This window comes from Lagopus leucura, unplaced genomic scaffold (genome assembly GCF_019238085.1).
Source record: "Lagopus leucura isolate 7727_CA_CO unplaced genomic scaffold, USGS_WTPT01 Super-Scaffold_100015, whole genome shotgun sequence".
NCBI lineage: Eukaryota > Metazoa > Chordata > Aves > Galliformes > Phasianidae > Lagopus > Lagopus leucura.
In genome coordinates, this window is record NW_024962269.1 from 735,917 (window position 1) to 758,383 (window position 22,467).

The window sequence follows — 22,467 nt, forward strand, 5'->3', positions numbered from 1 at the left end:
TGAAATAACCTAGCACGTTCTTCATATCTGTCTATCCATGTGTATACAAGTATCAAGGAGATTAACAATATGTATGACTTTTCTCCTTTGTTATGGAGTGTTTCTGACCTGAAGGACAGACCTTTTCAGGTACCAACATACAGATACCTGCACGCACGCTCTGCTCGTATCCTCTGAAAATGTATCCTATATCAATTTGGTCAGCAAAATAGAGAAGGGACTGACTTCACTATACCAGGGTTCCACAAACACACAGTTCTTGCCTAGCCTACTAACCATTTACATGGTAGGGAAAAAAAATCCTCACCGATCTCCAACCCACCCCTTCAAAAGCCTCCCGGCAAGTTAAGCCCTTATTTCATTAAAATAAAAAAATTAAAAAAAGAAATCCTCCTACTCACACTGGAGAAGCTTTATATCTATTAGGAGTTCCAGAGTCAGAAGAATCACCACCAACACTACACAGGCTACCAGGAAACTGTTGAGACTTGCACTGAGCAAAAATACCTGCCACACAGCTGCTCGCCTCCCACAGCACGGTTTTAGCCAGTTAGATCTAAGAAAAGAAAATTAAGAGGGGGAAAAAAAAGAAAAGAAAAGAAGAAGTGAAAAAAGAAGAGAGCTACAGAGCAGTGGACTCAAAACAGTAAGTTCTGCTATTATGGATACTCATCAATGCTGTACGTAGACTGTTAGAGTCACTGGTTTCTTTACTAAGGTTGGGCCATTTTCCAAATGATTACAGTGTTAAATCCTGTTTGCATTTGTCAACTGCACCACCCACTTTAATAAGCATGGTTAATTGCAACTGTTACACGGGCATAACTTCACCCTGGGGATCAGTTGTGTCTCAGCTTTAATGAGTTTCCCCAACACTCCTGAGTACACCAATACTCAAGTGTCTTCCAATAGTCTGAGTAATGCAACACTGATTATCATACAATGCTTTTCTGCTTTCTTCCTGTCTCACTATTTTTCCATGCACCTTGATTTTGATAGACAGGCTGCAGTTACTTATCTGTGGTAACCAAGACAGAAAAGGACTCAGCTGTTCAGTTAGAAGGTTTTATAACAGATTATCTGGTATTTAACGTTACGGTCTTGCACCTCATCCCTTCTCAGGTATGAGACAAATCAGACAAGAGGAGCAATCAGTACACATTATGGAAAAGGAAAAACAGAATTTTGGAAAGCACCAAAGAGTAGTTCAGATACTCCATAACTCAGCCTATACTAGCAGATAGTAGACAGCCAAAGTGTCAAACAACTGGCTGGGGCTGTCTAGTTTACCTACTTTGAGTAAGCCAGCAGTCTATTTGTGCACCAGGCTCAACAGAGGTCACCTTGTTTTGGAGGAAAAAGAAGGATCAGCCAAAGTGAAGGGAGCTGCGCTATGCCACTGGTTTTAAGGGTCAGAGAGCCCTCGATGGCTTACTTAGCAGTACAGATGTAGACTGTGAGTTCCAAGGTTCAAATGAACCATGAGAAGAAATTAAAAAAGCAAACAAACAAACACAATGAACAAGCTATTACTTCAACAAGTAATGCTGCTTGCTAAAATTACGGTCCACAACAACTCCCTGTTTTCCAATGTGTGTTTTCAGGAGTGATGAAATTCAAGACATCACTTGGATCAGTACCAAATCTGCTGTAATTGGTTTCAGCATCAGCTAATAACCACCATCCAGCTAAGAGCGCAGCTCATTCACTGCAACACCCAGGTTCCAGTTGCTAGAGCAGCTTTAAATCTTTGCAGAGAACTATTACTATCCTGGTTCCCTTAGTAGCTGGCAGTCACCATCCTCTGCAGGGTTGTCAGAACTTTTGGCTCTAACCAAAACCAGTAGCTGGATTTCAGAAGAAAACTTGTTTATTGCAGGGAGAGAAACTGGAAGAATTCCTGCTGAGTACATCTGGGAGGATGAGAGCTCTGGAAGGAAGCTGATGAATCAATAAATGTTTTACCAGCACTTTCCCAATACAGATACACATTTTAAAATGGGTTGTTGAAACTTCCTGCTTTTTCTCTTGAACATACTTGTCAGGAATCATGGTAGCATGCTGTTCAGAAATAAAAAGCCCATCCTGATAATTTTTTTCCTTCTAAAATTCTCCCATAGTTTATTACTGGTACAGTATTTATTGTATCATTTCTCCTCATAGCATTTTGTAACGTTCCTACACTGGCCCAAGTATTCCAGCCTGAAGCAGCAATTCAAACCAGTTTTTTCTCAATTGTGGCCTGAAAAGAAATACATAAAATAATCATAATGCACTAAAAAATACAGAAGGCACTGGATTTTAAATACATTTTTTTTTAAATCTAAGGAAAAAAGAGCATTCTAATAAGGCCTTTCAGCAAACTTGTCATTTTTTAATGGATTTTGTTTGCCTCCATCTCAAAACAGGATAACCTGTTCTTACCACAGCTGGTATTTTTGTTTGTTTGTTTTCCAAGATCTTCCCAAAATAACACTAGAGACTGGTTTTGTCTATTTAGTACAGGTTTTAGTTCTATCCTCATCTTATCTTTATCCTCCTGTTTCCAAAAAGACCTGTTTTGCCAGCATTTTAGCATTGCAGGGTTGCTTTTCTTATTTCCTATTCTCAGAATGATCAGTAGAGGGCCTAAATACACTCTTCTAAAAATTCTATGTAGTTAAGATTTTTAAATACTACAAGTGTATCACTAAATAATCTGTGATACTCAGCATGCATTACCTACAGACATGATAATCTTTATTCAAGTTAATCATTACTGAAAGAAACACTAAGGAATGCAGACTTATTCTTCTATCTACCCTGTTTCAATATTCTCCCAATTCCAAAATGCTTCTGTTTGAAATTACCAATTTATGTCTAGAAAAGCAATAACATTAAGAGGTGAAGTGCAGATCATCTGCATGTTTGCTCCTATACATCACTCCTATAATATATAAATTGATTTCAAGTACGTGAAGTGTTTGAAAACTAAGCCTGGAAACCTATCTTCAGTTTCCAATCTTAATTAACTAAACCAAGGTGCATTTGTTTAATGTGTGTCCTATGAGCAGACAATGATCAGCACTTTCACCTAGCAGACAAGCACCTCACAGATCTTCAAGTCCTCTGAATCCACTGACACCAATACTTATATTGAGCTCTAAAAAATGGTGCACAGGACAGTTCTTTTCTTGGAAGCTGAGAATTTAGTTCATTTACCACGTTAATTTGACACAACTGTATTATAGAGTCCTGATCTTCCCTTGGTCTGTTTTGTTTTTTTCCTACATATCTTCTGTAAAGAAAGGACATAAATAAAATGAACTACAACTAGAAATACATTTTATGCAGATAAATCTATTGACACACTAACCACACCAGATCCTAATAAACAATCTCTTCATCTCCTTCAATGCTCTAAACTGTCTAAGTAGAGTATCTCTTTCTCATGATATAAGGGTCATCCATTCAGTAGAGGAGAAATCTGGTATTTGAGAAAAACAAATCCATACCATAACTAGGGAGGGTTTAAATCTACCTTCCAAATCTTGGCCTCTGCTCCTCTATTCAGTAGGATTATCATCTACCTGCCTTACAGTGCCTAGATGAAATAAATAAGGAATGTGTTGGCTGATAGTGATGCAGGGTTATGAGAAATTTAAGTATACTGTGGAATTTTACTGGGGTAAGTCTTTTTAAAGATACTTTCACACATGGCTGTGTGGAAAACCAATCTGTTATCATCACTGCTAGTTATATTAATAAACAGCTTGGAAAAAAAAAGAGCATAAGGCAAAACTGGGAAAGGTTTAACATATTTCTTTGGTAAGGAACAACTACAAACAATTTGTTCAAGCTGTTAACAGCTGTCACTGTTTCTATTTTCTGATGTAGCAAACAAATATCCCAAATCTGTATTATACCTTACCCTGGTTTTTTGTTTTTGTTTTGTTTTTTTTTTTTTTTTTGGCTTAGCAGCAAGTGTTTGCATCTCACAAGATGGATATGATTAGCAATCAGAAGGATGGATGAGATCCAAATCACTAACTGAAGGAAAAGAAAAGCCATAGTCAGGAAGTAACTGAAACACAGAGTTTCAATAATACAAAATTCGAGACCAAACAGACAGGAGCCTCACAGGAGACTACAGAGAGCAGCTGGAGGCCTTTGGCAATTGTAATGAACAAATAGAGCTCTGCATCCCTCTCCCAGGCTTTTCCTACAAGAATAGTTTAACTACTGAGGGCAGCCTCATCCTTTTTCCACTAGAAGTCTTACAGTTTCTAAGCCAGCTACAGTTCTTAGAGGACTGCTGCAAAACTCTGTTATTCTAATGGCAAGAAAGGCCTCCTGACTTCATCCTAACCCCAAACCCAATACAGCCAGTACTTGTGTCAATCCTATTCTTTGGCTGATTGCTCTTTTCCCTTGCTGGCATTTTGTCCATGATACATTCATACACAGCAATGACATTTCCTCATTTAAAGAAGTGCAGCTGGGAGGAATTGTCAGTCTGTTTGGGGGGTAGGAAGGCCCTACAGAGGGATCTGGACAGGCTGGATCACTGCACTGAGTCCAGTGGGATGAAGTTGAACAAGACCAAGTACCAGGTCCTGCACTTCAGTCACAGCAACCCAAGGCAACACTACAGGCTGGGGGCAGAGTGGCTGGAAGACTGCATAGAGGAAAAGGAGCTGAAGGTGTTGGTCTGTGGTCAGCGGAACACAAGCCAGCAGTGCACCCAGGTGGCCAAGAAGGCCAGTGGCATCCTGGCTTGTGTCAGAAATGCAAATCTAGGAGGAGCAGGGATCATCCTCTGTACTCAGCACTGGTGAGGCCACAGTGTGGTGAGGCCACACCTCAACTACTGTGTTCAGTTTTGGGCTCCTCAATACAAGAAAGACATTGAAGCCCTGGAACATATGCAGAAAAGGGCAACAAAGCTGGTAAGGAGTCCAGAGCACAAGATTTATGAGGAGAATACCTGAGGGAGCTGGGACTGGTTAATCTGGAGAAGAGAAGGCACAGGGGAGATCTTATCGCTCTCTACAACTCCCTGAAGGGAGGCAGTGGCAAGGTGAGGGTCAGCCTCTTCTCTCATGTAACTAGCCATAAGACTAGAGGGAATGGCCTCAAGTTACAGCAGGGGATATTCAAAATTAGGTGTTCTTGTCCAGAAGAGTGGTCAGGCACTGGAACAGGCTGCATAGGGAGCTGGTGGAGTCACCATCCCTAGAGGTGCTCACAAAATGTTTACACTGGTGATTTGTGGACAGTTGGACTGAATGACCTTGGAGGTCTTTTCCAATTCTGGTGATTCTATGAACACAGACAATAGGAACTGCACATAATGTTTTGGAATAGGTTAAATTACATCAGTGCTTTTCAGCTTTATCTGAAGTATCTTAGCTGATGCTTTCTAAGCTCATTTTTGCCTTCCTCACAGATACATATATATGACTATTTTTACCACAGATATAATGTGATTATCTTGTACACGATTCTTCTCATTAGGTATTTATTAGGCTTCTCCATTTTATGCTAAGGTTAACATTAAACCTAAAATCAACCTTTAACAAACATAAGTAGAGCCATACTGGACTGGAATAATGGCTTGATATCCTGTCTCCAATAGCATCTAGGAGCAGAATTTTCAGGATGCACAAGAACACAAGGGCAAATACTTCCCATTAAAACTCTCCCAGCACTGAAATACTTGCAGCTAGAGTAACATTCCCAGCCAGGTGTGGGTTCAAGGATTCTACTTAGTAACCTTCAAGGCTCAAAAAAAAAACAAAACACAAAAAAAAACAACTTTTCCACAGACTTGTCCAATTTCCTGTTAGGTCACAAAAGCTATTAGAAGCCACTCATCCTTTCACAGGTAGTTCCACACATTTTACTGCCCTTGTGGTGAAGTACCACCTTTTTGCATGTTTTCCAACTGGCCATTAATCTATTAATGTACCTGGAACTTGGATTCAGGAAGAGGTATCAAACTTTTAAACTCTTTGTCACCAGTTCTGTAATCTCAAATCTCATGTTAACCTTCTTTCCAAATTCAACAATTCTAGCTTACATAGTTCTACATCTTAGATCACTCTTTTCCAGTTCTTTTTTGTCTATCCTTTCTGACAGGGGCCAGCACTACACACTCACACTCAAGATGTGGGCAAAGCTTGGATTTACAGAGAGGCACAATATGAACTCTGTTTTATTCATTATTCCTTTCCTAAAAAATCCTAATATTTCATTTGCTGTTAGACTGCCACTCAGCCTTTTGCTGACCTTTCCATGGACTCTTCTTTGAGCTAAACATCTCTCTTTTCCATATTTCTCCTTTATCCTATTGCTTATTAATCTTTCAGTTGTTGCAGCAAGCTACATCATCATCAGTTTAGACAATTATTCTGATGTTAAGCCAGGTAAGTCAGATCTGCATCATTTCCCCCCCTACAAAAAAAGTCCTCTCCAAACAGAGATCTGTGGGACACTTCATTTCTAGCCACAAAAGATACATAGAAAAAGTTCCATTGTTAAAAAAAAAAAAAAAAAAAAACAACCAAGGGGGGATGAAAAAAAGAAAAATCTATGAATCAAAAAAGCTTGAAAACCACTGATATACACGTGTGTGTGGATATTTTTTCATTTAGTGTTGGTGCTCCCTGTATCAATTGGTGTTTCGGATAGAAGATACAAGATGGACACAGTGGAGGAATTTAGGTTCTAGGATGAACGCAGTAACAAGCTACTCTAGAAAACAACATTTGCAAAGGGAAAGGCTCAAAAGGATACGAGAAAAAGAAGTTTTTAAATCATTGAACTTCTTTGTAACAACACAGCCTGACATTTCACGCGCTCTTTAGCAAAGAGCTGATCGCCTCTCAGATTCTGAAGCACTGAACACTCATTTTGTGCTGCACTGCAGGTCTTAGTTTTGGACTGGACAATCTATGTGCAGCAGTAGTGATACAGTACTGTACAACGAACAAATCAGCACTACAGCCTTGCTTCCTGTATTGAATGACAGGATTTTGCATCATCTCTCTGGATTCAGACCGTGACTGGCATGTAAAGGAAGTTTAAATAAATCACTTTTATAAATACAAAGAATTAGCAAACTATGAAATAGCCCTGACATTCAAAACCTTGCACCTTACCTCTAGCCCTGATCTGATCATGATCATTCATCACATATGCTTCAGGATTTGCATGCCTGCACAGGACCTTTCACAAAAGCGACTACATTTTAAGTATGCTGCCAAATAAAAACAAAAAGCAAACAAAAAAAAGATAGAAAACAAAAGAAAAATGAGAATTTAGTCCATTTGGTTAAAAAAAGCAAAAACCTTCAAGCCTTGCAGAAGCTGAAGTAAAAAAAAACTCAAAGATGAAAATAAAAACTGGAAATGAATATGAAACAGCATTCACTGGACACAGTTACAGAAGACAGACTCAAGGAACAGATATCCCTTTCTTCCAGGATGGGTGAATATCCTCAATCAGGGAAGACTTGCAACCAATCTCAAATGATAGGAAAAAGAATCTTGTGAGCTTATGTTAACTTCTGAGTCTCTGTATCTCTATTCTTTGTTCATATTCGGCTTTCCTTCTTTTTTATTTCCCTATCACTTCACATCTCATTCTTTTCTCAGATATGCTGACGGCTTCCTTTCCAGCTGGCCTGGGACCAAACAAATCTTAGACTATGCAAAAATGCATAGCTAATGGTGGATAGCTATGTTGAAAAATAGTATTTTGTAGCTGAGAACTTGCTCTATTGAAAAGTGTTTTCATGCTCTTTGTAGTTGCTCTAATTTCCTGAATTAAATACTTCCAGAACAACCTTCATAATTTAAAGTTGATGCATCTCTGCTTGCTTCCCAGCTACCACCAAACACAGATCTTTACTGAGACAGGTTCACTGACTAACTGCATATTACTTCTCCAAAAGTAATATGTCTATTACAGTCCATTACGCAACTGGCTGTGATGGCTGTTACAGTTTATTATGAGTGATACCTCCTAATTGGAGATTAAAGAAAATATGGGAAGGAGAGCTGGTCCCAGTCCCTGCTTGTTTCATAGCACACACCATTTTCTGCATGTAGACAATTTCTGAACTGTTCTCCATCATTTTTATTGATCATTAATGTAGAAATATAAGGCTTTTTTTTTTTTTTTTTTTGGAAAACAGAACACTCAATTGGACAAAAAAGAAATTAAAGTTGATGTTAATATTTTAAAAGCTCCTGAACTTTTGGGTGATTAATCTCCTCAGAGAAACATTATTTTCATGCAAACTGAGTTCTATGCAGACATAGATTCTCCCATAAATTCACAGACATGAAGAAAATCACCTGCTTTGCAGCTGCTTTTGGGACACAAGTATCACCTTATCTGTTAGAAATGCACATTACGTGCTCTCCTCGGAACCCAAGGCAAATTTGTTGCATGAACTCATTTCTTATCTACATGTCTCCAGTCAATGCCTCAGTCGTTTCTGCAGTGTCTAAGTACAGAACGCAGCACAGAGTAAAGATATCCTAAAATTAACTGCAGGGCAGACAAGCAGGACTAGTAAGTAATGAACTCACTGGTTCTGAGAATCAAGCTACTATTTACTCACAGTGCTTCACTGGGTGAAGAACGTGCAACTTTTTAAATACAGATGGCTACAGTCACATAAAAATCAAAGTGCTTTAGTTGCACAGTGTTAGCATTTACCAGAAATTTTCATTTTCTGAAAAATACAGATCCATAGTTTCATTAATACCAGGCACGTCAGCCTCACTGCAGCTAGGAAGCAAGCCTGATTCAGCAATCCCTCCTATCCCACACACTGATGCACAGAGACCACAAGCACCTTACTGTTTTTAAATGCAAAGAAGGCAATGCCAGCCCATCCACATGATTTATAATTAATAACTTCAGTGCATATTTCATCCAACTTAATCTTCCTCCATCATGTAGATTTTTGACTTTCCCTTTCTGAGAATTCTACAGAATGAAAATAAGTAATTTCTGCCTAACACACATTAGAAGAAGCCACAGTTTGCGGTTTGTCTAGGGGTTTCTGAAAGAGCAGAAAAAGGTACCTTATTGCCTAATTACACTTTTACTACTTACAAGTGTACTTCAGGGACAAGCATGATGTGCCATCAAATCTGCACTCCTTTCTTTGGTGTTTAACACAGGAACCAGTACTGTAAACAATTTCTGACAAAAATAGCTCAAACTTTCAACGTAATTCCTTCAATAACATTAAGAGACGGGAACTGACTGCTCTGAGAATTTGATATGATAGAGCCAAGCCCCATCAATCTGCACAAAATAAACTTTTTATTCCTGCACCTTTTAAGCCACGTAAATGTCAGGTTACGTACGACCTTTCTAGCAAAAAATAGATTGCAACTTTTCTTTCTTTCTGTTCCCCCTCCCCCTGCCATTTCTGCTGAGAGGAGTAGTTAGTCTGATGCTGAGTCTGTGGGCTGAGCTATTACCCACCTGTTCCTGGTAGCCTATTAATATCAGTTGTATTCAGAGAAACATTCTGTCAAGTTAAACAACAAAAAGTCCCCTAGTTAGCACCACACTATCCTTCACCGACCAGGTTAAACTTGCACACATGCTTGGACTGGCGCAATCTGGCCTTAAATAAAGAATGCTAAAGGAAAGCCTTAGGGATCACATAACCAAATAATTACATCAGAAGACGACTTTACTTCCCACTCACTCATCTCTAGCCTGATGTCTCTCTTGCTGCTCTGTGCATGGAGCTGGACGCATACTAGCGATGAAGAGTTCCTAGCTTCTAAAATGGGTTGGCACAATACCGTGAACAGCAAGGTGTTGCAAACCCCAGTAAGGTCTCAGACAGATGCAGCTTATTTCCTCAATTCACTACTTTCCAAGTCCTTTGCCACATTCCTATTATAACTTTCCAAGAAGTGGGCACATGCCAGACCTCACTGCTGCAGTGCCTTGCAATTACAGTAAGCATTGTTTGTCTACACACAGATCTAGACCATTAGATTCCTACAGAATGTATGCAGGTCATACTGATTGGCAACTTCCCTGAAATTTTCAGGGGAAAAAAAAAGTGAAAGTGAACATCTGGAGGTCTGCAATGAAGGCAGACCATCACTGAGTGGAAAAACAAGGCCTGTGTCCCCATTCAGTACTCTGTGGCGCTTGCACTATCTTTCAGTATCTCCACTTGCAACCTGTGCAAAAGCAGTGGGGACATAGAGCTTCACAATTATGAATATAGATGCTGGCAGAAAATACAGGGACTCAGACATTTTCTATTGCTTCCTGTGCTGACCTTTCCACATCATCCTCTTTGTCTATGAGGGAGAAGTAGCTGGCAGTTTCTGTACCAATGTGATCTGATCCTCCACAGATACTTCTTACTCAGGTGGAGAAGTGAGTCAGACAACTAAAAAGGCCATGAGAGAGAAAGCAGAGCATGCCCATAAAACCAGACACGTTTCCAAACAAGCCACAAGGTGGAATGGAGGTAGATTTTCACTTGGGCTGTCAGCCTTCTTGATCTCAGCTCAGCTCTTAAATTTTACAGGACAGCAACTGCAAACAGTGCTTCTGAAAGGAAGGAGCCATTCTCACGAGGAAGATGCAGCCTTGGGACGTAGATGAACATATTCAGCCAAAATGCACTAAGACATGCAAGCTAAAGGTCTGAATTTTCTTCACAGAATCCCCTCAGCAGCTGGGAAGTCTGGATGGCACCTACTTATTTCCATTCAGAATGACAAAGCAACTGAAGTTATCTGTGTGAAGTAAGAGATCTCTGCTGAGGAAAAGAACAAGTCTGTTTCTACACTTAGACTACAAAACTGTTCAAATAGTCACAATGAGAGACCTGTGCACTTTGGCACAGTGAAGACTGGAGTTTCAGATCATAAAAACCTATTAAAATCCATATTTGAACAAAACTGGTATCGACTCAGCACCAAAATAGCGTGAGGGTTACACCTGCACACTCAAATTAATTTTCAAGTGCCTCTCCTGCTATGCAGAGTATTTTGTGTTACAGTTGTACCATACTTACATAACCTCCTTGAAATGTATTTCCCCTTGTTTAGAGCAACAGCTTTCTGGAGACGTCACAAAGTCTAATTTGGAAAGAAATTAAAGGCAAGAGTCTTTCCTCAGTACTCTTCCCTGACTAGCATTCAGAATACCTGCTGAGCAGAGATCAAGCAGGTCTCTGCTGATTTCTGAGCACAGGTTAAAACATACTCAGCTGTTAATATTTTGAGGCTTATATTAAGCCTTTTAATGGCTTCATCTTGAGAGCTCTGTATAACCTACTGTTAAGTGTTTTTAGACAGATCTTACTGGTAGCGGAGTATATATAATGCATTCAGTGCAACATACAGTGGAATAGCAACCACAGAGACAGAGGGGTTAAGTACAAGTGCTCACCTAATCTCCGTCCCAAGGGATATTAAGCTGTACTGTCATCATTCCAGATAACTGCGTCTTCTTAAAGACATCTAATGATTGCAATTCTACTCCCCACTTCCTCCCACGCACCACTAGTCTATCCAAGCACTTTACTGTCCTTGCTCTTCTCTTCTTTGCTGTTATTCAAGTCTTTTTACTTCTTGTCCTAAATACCATAGAGATGGAACAGACCATTCTCTTCCTCACTGTAAAATCCCTTATAATGTCCCTAAAGTCTCTTCATGTGAAATGGAAACAGTTATTTCCAGCAGTAGCAGGCTATTTCCTCCAATGGCAGGTTTTCTGCTCTTCTCATCATTCTCACTGCCACTCTCTATGCTTTCAAGTTGACACAAAACTTTCATGAAAACCATAGCACAAGAGTCCACTTACAGCCACTTGAGGCCTGAATCAGGCATAAGGATAACTTATGTTCTGTAGAACATAAACTGACACTGGGTTATGTTTCAGCAAATGTTATAAACTGATTAAGATCTTTTATTCCAATAAAAGTGGAGCAGTTCTAAAACAGCAATAACATGCATGTATCAAAGTCAATATTTTCACATAAGCAAACTACGCAATTTAAATTATACTAGGAAAAGCAATGATATGTTCAGGAATCAATTACCTTTTCAGTGAGGGGATCTACAACCACAAAAAAGAATCACAGTAGCTAACCCTCTGTTATTCTGAAATACCACCAATGAAGAGCATTCATCAGGCCACTCTGCACGTGTGACAGGCTAGAGACTTGGTTTAACTTTCCCCATCTGACAGAAATCTTCCAGACTGGGTCAAATAGTAGCTATGAATTATGTAATCTCAAAGAGTCCGAAACCAGCACTGATTAGTTATATTAGAAAAAGTCATTTCCATCCTGTGACAGTGACCTTAATGTTTGATCACTGTCACACTGCCACTGAGTTTGAGGATGATGGGCTGCTCTTCTCTAACTCAGAGTTTTTATTGTTTTTGTTTGTTTTTTGATTACAGGCAGAGGAATTCCCATAACATAAAATTAGAAACTAAAGTTTTGCCCATTGTACTTACCCTTCTCTTTGGTACTCCTCGTCCAAATTTGACAAAAGCTGGGACCCAGCCACAGACAGATCAAGTGCAGCTAAGGGTAGATCTCGATAAGCAAAATTAACAAGCTGTACAGGGGCAATGCTTTTGGTCTCTTCTTCAACTTGCTGCGAAATTATCTCAACTTCTGAAACACCACCTTCTATCGCAGGCCTGAAAACACAATAAGCAAAATAAAAACCTCTCTCCACAGAGGCACACACATATATACATCTAATCTATATAAGCAAATATAAAAAAAACCAAGCAAATAAAAATAAGTTGGAGACAAGAACTTCACAGAAGAAAGAAAACAACAAATTGTAAGGCCAGGTCATTGAGAGAGGTATCCTCGGTAAGGGGGACAGATCAAATGTCTTCAAACTTGTCTTCAGTAGGTGTAACACAGGGCAACAGAAATCTCACAGATAAAAGAAAACAGCATGTCACACTCTGCTTCAAAAGCACTAAATATAAACAAACGTGTTATGAACAAACAAATGTGGAAACAGTGTATGAAACCAAAAGCAAAGCATTTGTGCAAAACAGTCAAGAACAACAGAAAGAAGGCGCGCAACTACACCAACTAAGTTGCTTTGCAACTTGGACAAGTGAACAATGAATAGTTAAGCTTATTAATTAATATACAAATCAGCAGTTAATGGATGAATTTTGACCCCTCTCACTGTGGATCACTCCTATCAAAGAGCTTTTGAGAGATGGAGACTTGATTTCATTCAACCACGTAAGATTACTCTGTTACAAGTTACTTCAAAACAATTCTGAAAGGAGAACAGAGACTCAGAAGAATTATGTACTCCTCTACAAAGCTTATCTTAAGCAGCTATTTGTACTGCTTCCAAGCCCAGACATGTATTTTTCTACCACTCCAGCAACATTAATGAGAACTGCATGCAAGCAAAACCAGCATCTCACTATATCCACATCCTCCACGTTTAAAATACTACTTAGCTAGAACTCAAACACTGTCAGCTAGCATACCCTCCTGCACATGAAGGTTGAAATCATAGTAGGACAAAGCTCGTATGAGAAGTCCCAGTAGGGACTGATCCTTTGCAGTTCCCAGTGAGAGCTCCTTGCCTCACATGATTCAGAATAGAGTGTAAACAATCTGCTCTGGTATTTATCCTCAGGATTTTATTAACTTCTGAGAAATCTCATGCTAGTTTTCAGAAGCTTTAAATGGCAGGTATGAAAGTCTTTGTCCTTTGGGATACAGTTCAAAAGCATATAGCACCCAACTCATCTCTCATTTGACTGCAAAAGTTGCATAGGTGACTTTGCTTTAAAGAAGTTTATTAAAATATTCCAGCTATTCAAGCAAACTAATATGTAGGGCAGTTAGTTTTTGTTTTTTGGTGTTGTTTTTTTTTTCCAGAAAAATAATGAATTATTTAGCAGAGTTCTTAACTCATGTATCTTGTAAATCTGAAGATGTGAGTGAAGAAGCTAGAATTCTAGATGAAAGGGAAAGAAAAACCTATTGCTCAGAGCCAGAACATCAGACTAACCCTTTTGGATGGAAAACGTTCATCCAGATTTAAAGGAGCTAATAGCTACCAGCATTACACAAAAAAGTCATTTGAAAAACCTGAAAAAGCTTTTATAACTCAAGTATTGTCAAAGAAAGGCTGCGCCTGTATCACAGAATCAGAATATCCTGAGTTAGAAAGGACCCCCAAGGATTATCAAATCCAATCTCTGGCTCCACACAGAACCGCCCAAACCCTGCATGTAACAGCAGCATCCAAATGCTCCTTAGGCTCCAGCAGCTCAAGGCCATGCCCAGTGCCCAGGGCAGCCTGTTCCAGGCCCATCACTCTCTGGGGCAGAACCTTCCCCTAACCCCCAGCTGCCCTCCCCCGTTCAGCTCCATGCCGTTCCCTCAGGCCCTGTCACAGAGCAGAGCTCAGCGCTGCCCTCCGCTCCCTGTGAGAAGCTGCAGTTGCCATCAGGCCTCTCGCCAGCCTGTTCTGCTCTGGGCTGAACAAACCCAGGGACCTCAGCAACACACATCCTGCCCTCGAGACCTTTCACCACCTCTGCAGCCTTCCTTTGGATGCTCTCTAATATTTTTAAGTCCTTCTTATATTGTGGCACCCAAACCTGCTCACAGTGCTTGAAATGAAGCTGCACAGCACAGCATGGAGTGGGACAATCCCTTCCCTCATGCAGCTGGCAGTGCCAGGTCTGATACACCCCAGAGCCTGACCCATCAGCCACTTTTTCACCCATTTTGTCCAGATCAATACTTTGAGTAACAATATCAAAAGCTTTATTAAAATTACATCTGCTGGCTTCCCTTGGTCATGCAGGTGAGTAACTTTGTCATAAAAGGAGATTAAGTTCATAAACAGAAACTTCCCCCTTGTGAAGCCACCTTGGTTGCAACCAGTGACTGCATTATCTTTCAGGTGTTTTCCTATAGCTCCCAGAATAATTTTATCAGGCTCTGAAGTAAGACTGACAGCGAGTCATACTGTCACACCATGCAGAAAGTAAAGGGAGATACTACTATATGTACAACCTAAAAGCTCATTTTATTTTACTCCTTGCCTAACCAGTGATTGAAAGTATCGAGATTCATGTCATTTCCAACAGAACTGTATTTACCTGTCAAGTCAAATCAGAGGCAGGAGCTAATTTTAGCAAGAAACTTCTCTCTGTGATTTTCACCTTCAGTGACTGTGAACCTTTACCCTTACAAGTCTAAGATGAGCTGACTCAGTTTTGCATGAAGACCATGTAGAGATCCCATTTCTAGTATTATGAGGGGAAAAAAGGAAAATGGATGAGTGCAGCCTTCCCCCTCTCAACAGAATTTATCTTTCATGTTTCTTAGATTATATCATAGGCAGAGTCTGATGTGAAAGGGTTGATTAACTGCAGGACAAGGGGAAATGATTTTAAGTTGAGGGAGGGAAGATTTAGGTTGGATGTCAGGGGGAAGTTCTTTACTACGAGAGTGGTGAGGTGCTGGAACAGCTGCCCAGAGAGGCTGTGGATGCCCCGTCCATCCCTGGAGGTGTTCAAGGCCAGGTTGGATGGAGCCCTGGGCAGCCTGGGCTGGTATTAAATGGGGAGATTGGTGGCTCTGCATGTGGCAGGGGGTTGGAGATTTGTGATCCCTGAAGTCCCTTCCAACCCATGATTCTGTGTGATTCTGTGATGTGACTGAAAAGAAAACCAAACCAACCAATAGAGTGGTGTTGGCAAGCAGCCTTCAGACAGTTTTGATGAAAGGGAAGGGAAAAGGAAATGGATATGAAAACGAGACAAAGTAATTTTCAGCCACTGGCTGTCAGTATACATCCAAAACTTAGTGCATTCTTCCTTTTTCTGTTAATTCACACTCTTTAGGCAACTGACAAAATCCCACTATTCCTTCTCAAACTAGCAACTTTTCCTTCTGACATCACAACAATATTCTCCTACAGGCAGGAATTGTTCTTGGGTAATTAAAATGAGTTATAATTATCCTGATATGGTACTTACTGAGGACTGGTCATGTTGGAGGATGCAACTCAATCAGCAGCGGTTATTATATTCAACTAATTCCAGCTGCTTTGCACAGATGTTCTAGACATCCAAAATGAGGCTTCTGCAAGAGTCAAAACAAAATTATCTAAAACAGTTAAAAGAACTCCAAAGGGCTGCACTGACAATTTTTGTCATGTTATCAGTTCACTTCATTATTTTATTTCCCTTTATGATTCTTTTCCTAGGCATTTTGTTCTGGATTGACTCCTCCATTTTATGGGAGGTGTAAAGCTATAGATAGACACCAGCTCATGTATGTACTTCCATAACAACACATCTCGCTTTAAATTTCTGGTTCACTTAGAAATAATCAGGCAGGGGGGATTTTCAAAGAAAGCTTGGGGATTCAGGAGCACAAATGCTATTGAAACCCAATTAATACTTTCTTTTTAAAAATAACACAATTTAATATTTAATTTAATATTGAGACGAGTGCTAGTCTTGTCTACAAAGCCTGGAGAATTGTTATCAAACATTCTGGTTAGGTTGTTACCAAGACAATACTTTGATCAACAAAGTCCACTAACATTTGGAAAAGGTGACACACTTGCCTATGTCACGATCTTAACTTGTGGTGTACCTGGACCAATGCATGGGAGCCAGAATGGAACAGCATTCAGATGAGAATAAAACTTATCAGTACATAGGTTTTAATAGCTGGAAAATATAACCTGGAGAAAACCACATAAGAAATGCAAATTCATAGAAAATCATATAGTAAGGAATTTTGTAAAGCTACTGTCAGGACTAATGACACTAATTGAAACCAGTAACTAAAATACAAAAACATGCTCTTTACTTAAGCAGAAATACACTGGTTGGTAAACTAGCATATTACCATCATCAAGCAATTTTCACAATGATGAAAAATAATTCTTATACTAAACTAGAGTCATTAAGAGGCTGAACTGTTAGTATCAGTCAAGCATTTACAGAGATATATAAAAACTGCATTATCTATGGTAGTCATTTGATACCAAATAACAAAACTGAACTTACATCAATTGTAGAGCCATTTCCAAGGCTTTATTTAACATACTGGAAACTTGTATTAATGTAAAATGTAGTCATTCCATTCTCAGATTTTTCAGATAATACACCTGCATATACAAAAAGAAAGGATCTAGATTATGGTCACCTTCCTCAGGTAGATGAGTTAGCCAAAAAGAATTATTCACAAGAAATACAATTGACTTCAAAACACAAAACATACGTGTTTCAGAAAAAAACATACTCCATTTTTCTTTCAGTTTTAAGCACTTATAACATCAGAGTAACAAAACAACTGCTTTTCAGATATACTTTCTCAGATATAGCACAATCTTGATCCCATATTCATTTGATATCAATGCGAGTCTCTTCGCTTCTATTCTTGGTCTTTTTATCGATTATATTCCCCAGGCAGTAAGATACTAAAGCAAATGCTTAAAATTAAGTCTGTTTAAATCACATACTGAAAGGATGCAGTAAGAATATCTTATGCCTAAGACAGTTTCATAATAGCAACCATTCCACTTAGCAGCAGAATAAAACTGAAATGTCACTACAAGTCTTGCTTTGCAACGTTAGCTCCCTAACACCCCATTTGGGGTTTAGATTTTACTATGCTTTTCACTGAAGTGTTTTACCTAAACTTGTTGTTGTAAGCATACAGGCTGGGAAAATGGTAAAGGCGCAAGGGTGCTCAGTACCTAAACTAACAGGGTGAGGTGGAAATTGAAAATCCTTCTGTGATCATGTCTGCAAGCCTGGAGAATAAGAGGTAAATGGGGATAATGAATGCAACTGAGAGAAACTGGCCTCTGAGAGATGTAGGAAGGGAAATTTCTTCATACAGTTGAAAAGTCACTGCATGTTTGGGAGACAGCTCAGTGCTAATGCTCCACCTCTCTCCCAAAGAGGGGTTTAAAAAACAAGAACACTACAAATGTACAGCCAGATTTTTGAAAGTATTATCTAAAGATAATTCCCAAAAGGGGAACCAACAACACTGCAAACACTTGAACAAGAAACGTTCGCTGCTCCAGGACTTACACTTTTGTTTAAGCTAGAAGCACGTTCATATCCATCCAGAATTTTGTTTCTCCATTCAACCACACCAGTGGCAACATCAATAAGCCAGACCTGCTACTTCTTACTGGAGCTGGCAGCTCTACGGGGAAGCATTCACTCACTACCAAGAGTGAGAGAGCAGTTCATGGCTGGGCAGCAAGCTCTTCAGATAGCTCAGAGGGCTCCACTGGGAGCAGAGTCCAACCTGCCCTCACTGAACAGATTGCTACGGTGGCATAATGCACTCACAGAGGTGAGATGAGTAATGTGGAAAGAAACCTGGGAGGGTTTCAAGTCTCAAAGAAGGGAGTCGAGTCTCTAAAGCACTCAATGGAGCTTCCCTCAGAAGGAAAGCATAAAAAGTCAGTCATCTGCACCCAGAATTACTAATGTAGTACTTGATTCAGTGGATCAGAAAGTAGTTTCTGAGCACACATGGAGGACAGCACAACTGAAGCCTTCAAAACAGACACAACATGTTGTATATGTAACGTAAACAGGCGACAAGGACTCTCGCTTCTTTCTACGCCACGCACAAGCATCTAACAACACCATCCCATCTATTTGCTATCTTCCTTAGAGCCGGTTTATAGGAAAATACAACACCTCCAAGTCCCACAGGAGATTTCTGTGCAACTGAGTAGTGTTTAAAGGCAACAACGAACAGAGAGGAGAAATAATTTCCCTATATTTAATCTCCCACTTGCGTTCCTACAGGACATAGTACAGGCAAAGGGCAATGACGTGAGCATTATGCAGGCACCCTATGGGTATCCCATCCGCCATCCAAGAGTGGAAATTTTTCCAAGCTGCCCTTTCTGCACCTAGCCCGCTCAAGGCTTAGTAGATAAAAACACCTTGATCTCATGGGAGGAGATTAGTTGGCAGTTTCAGGATGGGTTTTGTGCCCTCTCTTTGTTTTTAGGTCATTTATATTTTTCGTTTTTATTTTAACTTCTTGGAACTGAGGCCAAGGCAGCACATGGTTCATGCTGAGTTCCCACACAGCTCTGAGCAATGCCCATTTTGTGAGAATTCAGCAGTTCCATTTGTTCTGTGGCGTAAGTATTTTCAAGGTGAGATGACTGCGGAAAGAGCAAAGTTCCTCAAACTAAACAGAATTCATTTTAAGAGGAGATAGAGCAGAAATGAAAGAATTGCCCCCAGAAGGTTTCTTGTGCAAGTTTTGAAGTGCTGTAAAAGCCAGAAATAGTCACTGAACTAAATGACCAGGATAGCGGTCAGGTGAGCCAAGGGGGCAATGCAACCTGATGGAAAGCATATTTCTGTAACTGGTTCTCCGTGTAGGGTTGAGTTTGTAGATTCATTGCCTAATGAATAAAAATGTGCAGATACACAGTTCAGAATTCAGCAAAGCTGACTCAGCTCTTCACACCCCTGCAGTAAGTGAAGTTGTGCACAATTCACCGAGTTCTTTATGAGGCAAGACCTTTGAAATGCTTAAAAATGCTTTGCCTCCCCAGCCCTTCCTGCCTTCCTGTTCTTTGCACACATATTACACACACCAGTGGTCTCAACACTTCTGGGACATACCTTTTGCTTAATTATTTCTTTTACCCTCTCATTTGTGGTGCACAGACATGCAGCTGTTCCGCTCTTCATGCATTACTGTCAGAATCACACAGGTTGAAAAGCAGTGTCACGCTCTATAGCACTTGAGCAAAGGTTGATGATGCTGCCTGCACCCAACACACAACCTCTCATGGTTAATGTGTTAGTGTTTAGATCAACCTTTCACTGCCAGTCACTGTAGCGTAGCAGTAGCTTGTTAATACACAAAGTTCAGCTGAAACAACGCAAACTATAAAGCAATTTGAGAGTTTACATAAAATCAGAGCAAATGCACAGTGGTATAAGCTCTGTGCATATATCATAGAATAGCCTGGATTGAAGAGGACCACAATGCTCATCCAGTTCCAACCCCCTGCTGTGTGCAGGTCACCAACCAGCAGCCCAGGCTGCCCAGAACCACATCCAGCCTGGCCTTGAATGCCTGCAGGGATGGGGCATCCACAGCCTCCTTGGGCAGCCTGTTTCACTACCTCACCACCCTCTGTGTGAAAAAATTCCTCCTAATATCTAACCTAAACCTCCCCTGTCTCAGTTTAAGACCATTCCCCCTTGTCCTATCACTATCCACCCTCATGAACAACTGTTTTCCCCCTCCTGTTTATATGCTCCCTTCCAGTACTGGAAGGCCACAATGAAGTCTCCCCAGAGCTTTCTCCTCTCCAAGCTAAACGATTCCAGTTCCCTTAAACTTTCCTCATAGAAGAGGTGCTACAGCCCTCTGATCATTTTAGTGGTTCTTCTCTGGACCCAAGTGGCTCCAAGAGATCCACATCCTGGGGTCCCAGGCCTGGACGCAGTACTGCAGATGGAGCCTCAGGGAATACATGTTTTCCAAGCCTTTAAGAAAAGCAACAAGAACAGCACCCAAGAGGAACTTCAAAAGAAGTTTATACTCCACAAATGCATAAAAATTATGACTTTTAGCACTGGTTTCAACAGTCCCCCAAAATCTGTGTGTCACAGTGTGGCAATAAATTAGTAAACTAAAAAGCCTGAAACAAACAAACAAACAAAAACAAAAAAAAAAAAAAAGATTGACCAGAAAGAAGTGTCTAATTTAAGCTTTTTGCAAAGTCCCTTCTAACTTGCATTGAAGCCCTTCAATTAAGTTGAAGTCAAGACTGCGGTGTTCACTTGTTGCATTTGCTCATGTTCTCCATGGAGTATTATCATGATGCTGTAAGCTCCCCTAGTCACACGCCTGTAAATGAACCATCACACATTGCTATGTAAGTTCACAATCAGTCAGATGGTATGGCATGTAACAACAAGAGATTTCCCTTTAAAAAAAAAGTGCTTCTCCAATGCAATGAAAAGCACAGCTCCAAAAACAGTTGTGTCAGCACCAGGGGGTTAGGGCTGCACACATGGCCACAGCCATGGGAACAAATGGCATGGTGGAGAAACACTGAAGTCAGCTTATATCAGAAAGACTTACACCTAAAATTATGTGCCAAGCCCTCACCATTGGTGATATTGAACTGCAGCAAGCACCCAAACTGAAAATTGCTTCACGGATTTAGGGAGAGGGAAAGAAGAAAGACGACGACTGGTCATATGATGTCCAAATTGTTTCCTTCAGAAATCCAGCAACTTGCTCTTCTTTCTGAAGGGGAAACCCCAAATTCAGGAAAGGTAGCAACACCCCCTTGCTTCACTTCAGGTTGAACAAAATTGAAGAAGTTCACTGAGATAGAAGATACAAGATTGATTAAACAGACCCTCCCCCAAATCCTCTTTCTGCCAGCTAGCATTTTCAGAAAGTATTTGTTTACATGGCTCTAAGAGGTAGATCCATAATACTTCCTTTATTTTCCAAAAATAACTGAATGAGATTTATCCAAAAGATTACAAATGCAGGACATTACAAAACAGAGTAAATTAACTTCCTCTACAAATCAAGCACATTAGATACACATTTTAACATTGCAGGTGCCCAATTCCACTCATAGCTTTAACATTCCTATACAGCACCCAGAAGAGACAGGCACAAAAGACAGAGCTTTGCATTTCACAGGAAAAAGGGACACTGAATTTTGAATCTCTGTCAATCATCTACAGTCAAACTTGTATATACATCATTTTAAAAAATGAAGGAAAAAAACACATAAAACCCTCCATCACAGTAAAGGTATTTATAGTTGGAAAAATTAGACATTTGGAAATTAGGAAATGGCAGATTTGAACTTGCTCATGCAGCCATAATTCTACCCCCTTATGGGATCACCCCGTATGCTGAAATTAAGCAGAATGCTGGGGGTGGAGTAGGAAGCATGTAATCCTGTAACTAAAAACCATCTCACTATTTGTAAGCATAGCTCATATTTCCAAGGAAAGTTTAGACAGTCCATAAAAGAGAAAAAGGATCTTTTGCATAATCATAATCTTCCCCACAAAACATCATGAGCACTGTTTGAATCTTGAGCTTTTGGTACTGCAAACTTGGACCTCAGAACACATTAAAATCCTGTAGAGGAAGTCTAAACAAATACAAATTGCCAGGATAGACCAGCCCAGCCCCTTCCAAGGCACCTGTAGATGTGCAGCACATGCTACTTCCAGACAAACAGGACGCGGTGCTCTGGTTGGGATGGCAAAGCACATGCACTCCTTTTCTCCACCATCTTTTCTCCAAGGAACTGGAGAGAGCAGGAGGGAAACCACATAGAGGTCTGTGACATGTCAGCATTCCAGCTCGAACATTCTTTCAACACACATCCATGTTGCCCTGACAGCTCC

The 22,467-nt window shown here is 40.2% G+C and overlaps 1 protein-coding gene across 4 annotated transcripts in view; it reads right to left on the reverse strand.

Annotated features, from left to right (window-relative positions):
- Window positions 1-22,467, reverse strand: part of TMEM266 (transmembrane protein 266) — a 94,882-nt gene that overhangs the window by 46,221 nt on the left and 26,194 nt on the right. For 3 of the 4 annotated variants that reach the window (XM_042875651.1, XM_042875652.1, XM_042875653.1), the window contains 4 exons: window positions 17,083-17,183; window positions 16,039-16,144; window positions 12,508-12,696; window positions 402-556 (listed from right to left, as the gene is read on the reverse strand). In XM_042875651.1, coding sequence (XP_042731585.1) covers window positions 402-556; window positions 12,508-12,696; window positions 16,039-16,052 — 358 coding nt within the window. In that variant the 5' untranslated portion in view covers window positions 16,053-16,144; window positions 17,083-17,183. Of the gene's footprint in view, window positions 1-401; window positions 557-12,507; window positions 12,697-16,038; window positions 16,254-17,082; window positions 17,184-22,467 lie in introns of those variants that run through there. The other variant, XM_042875654.1, reaches the window with a different exon arrangement.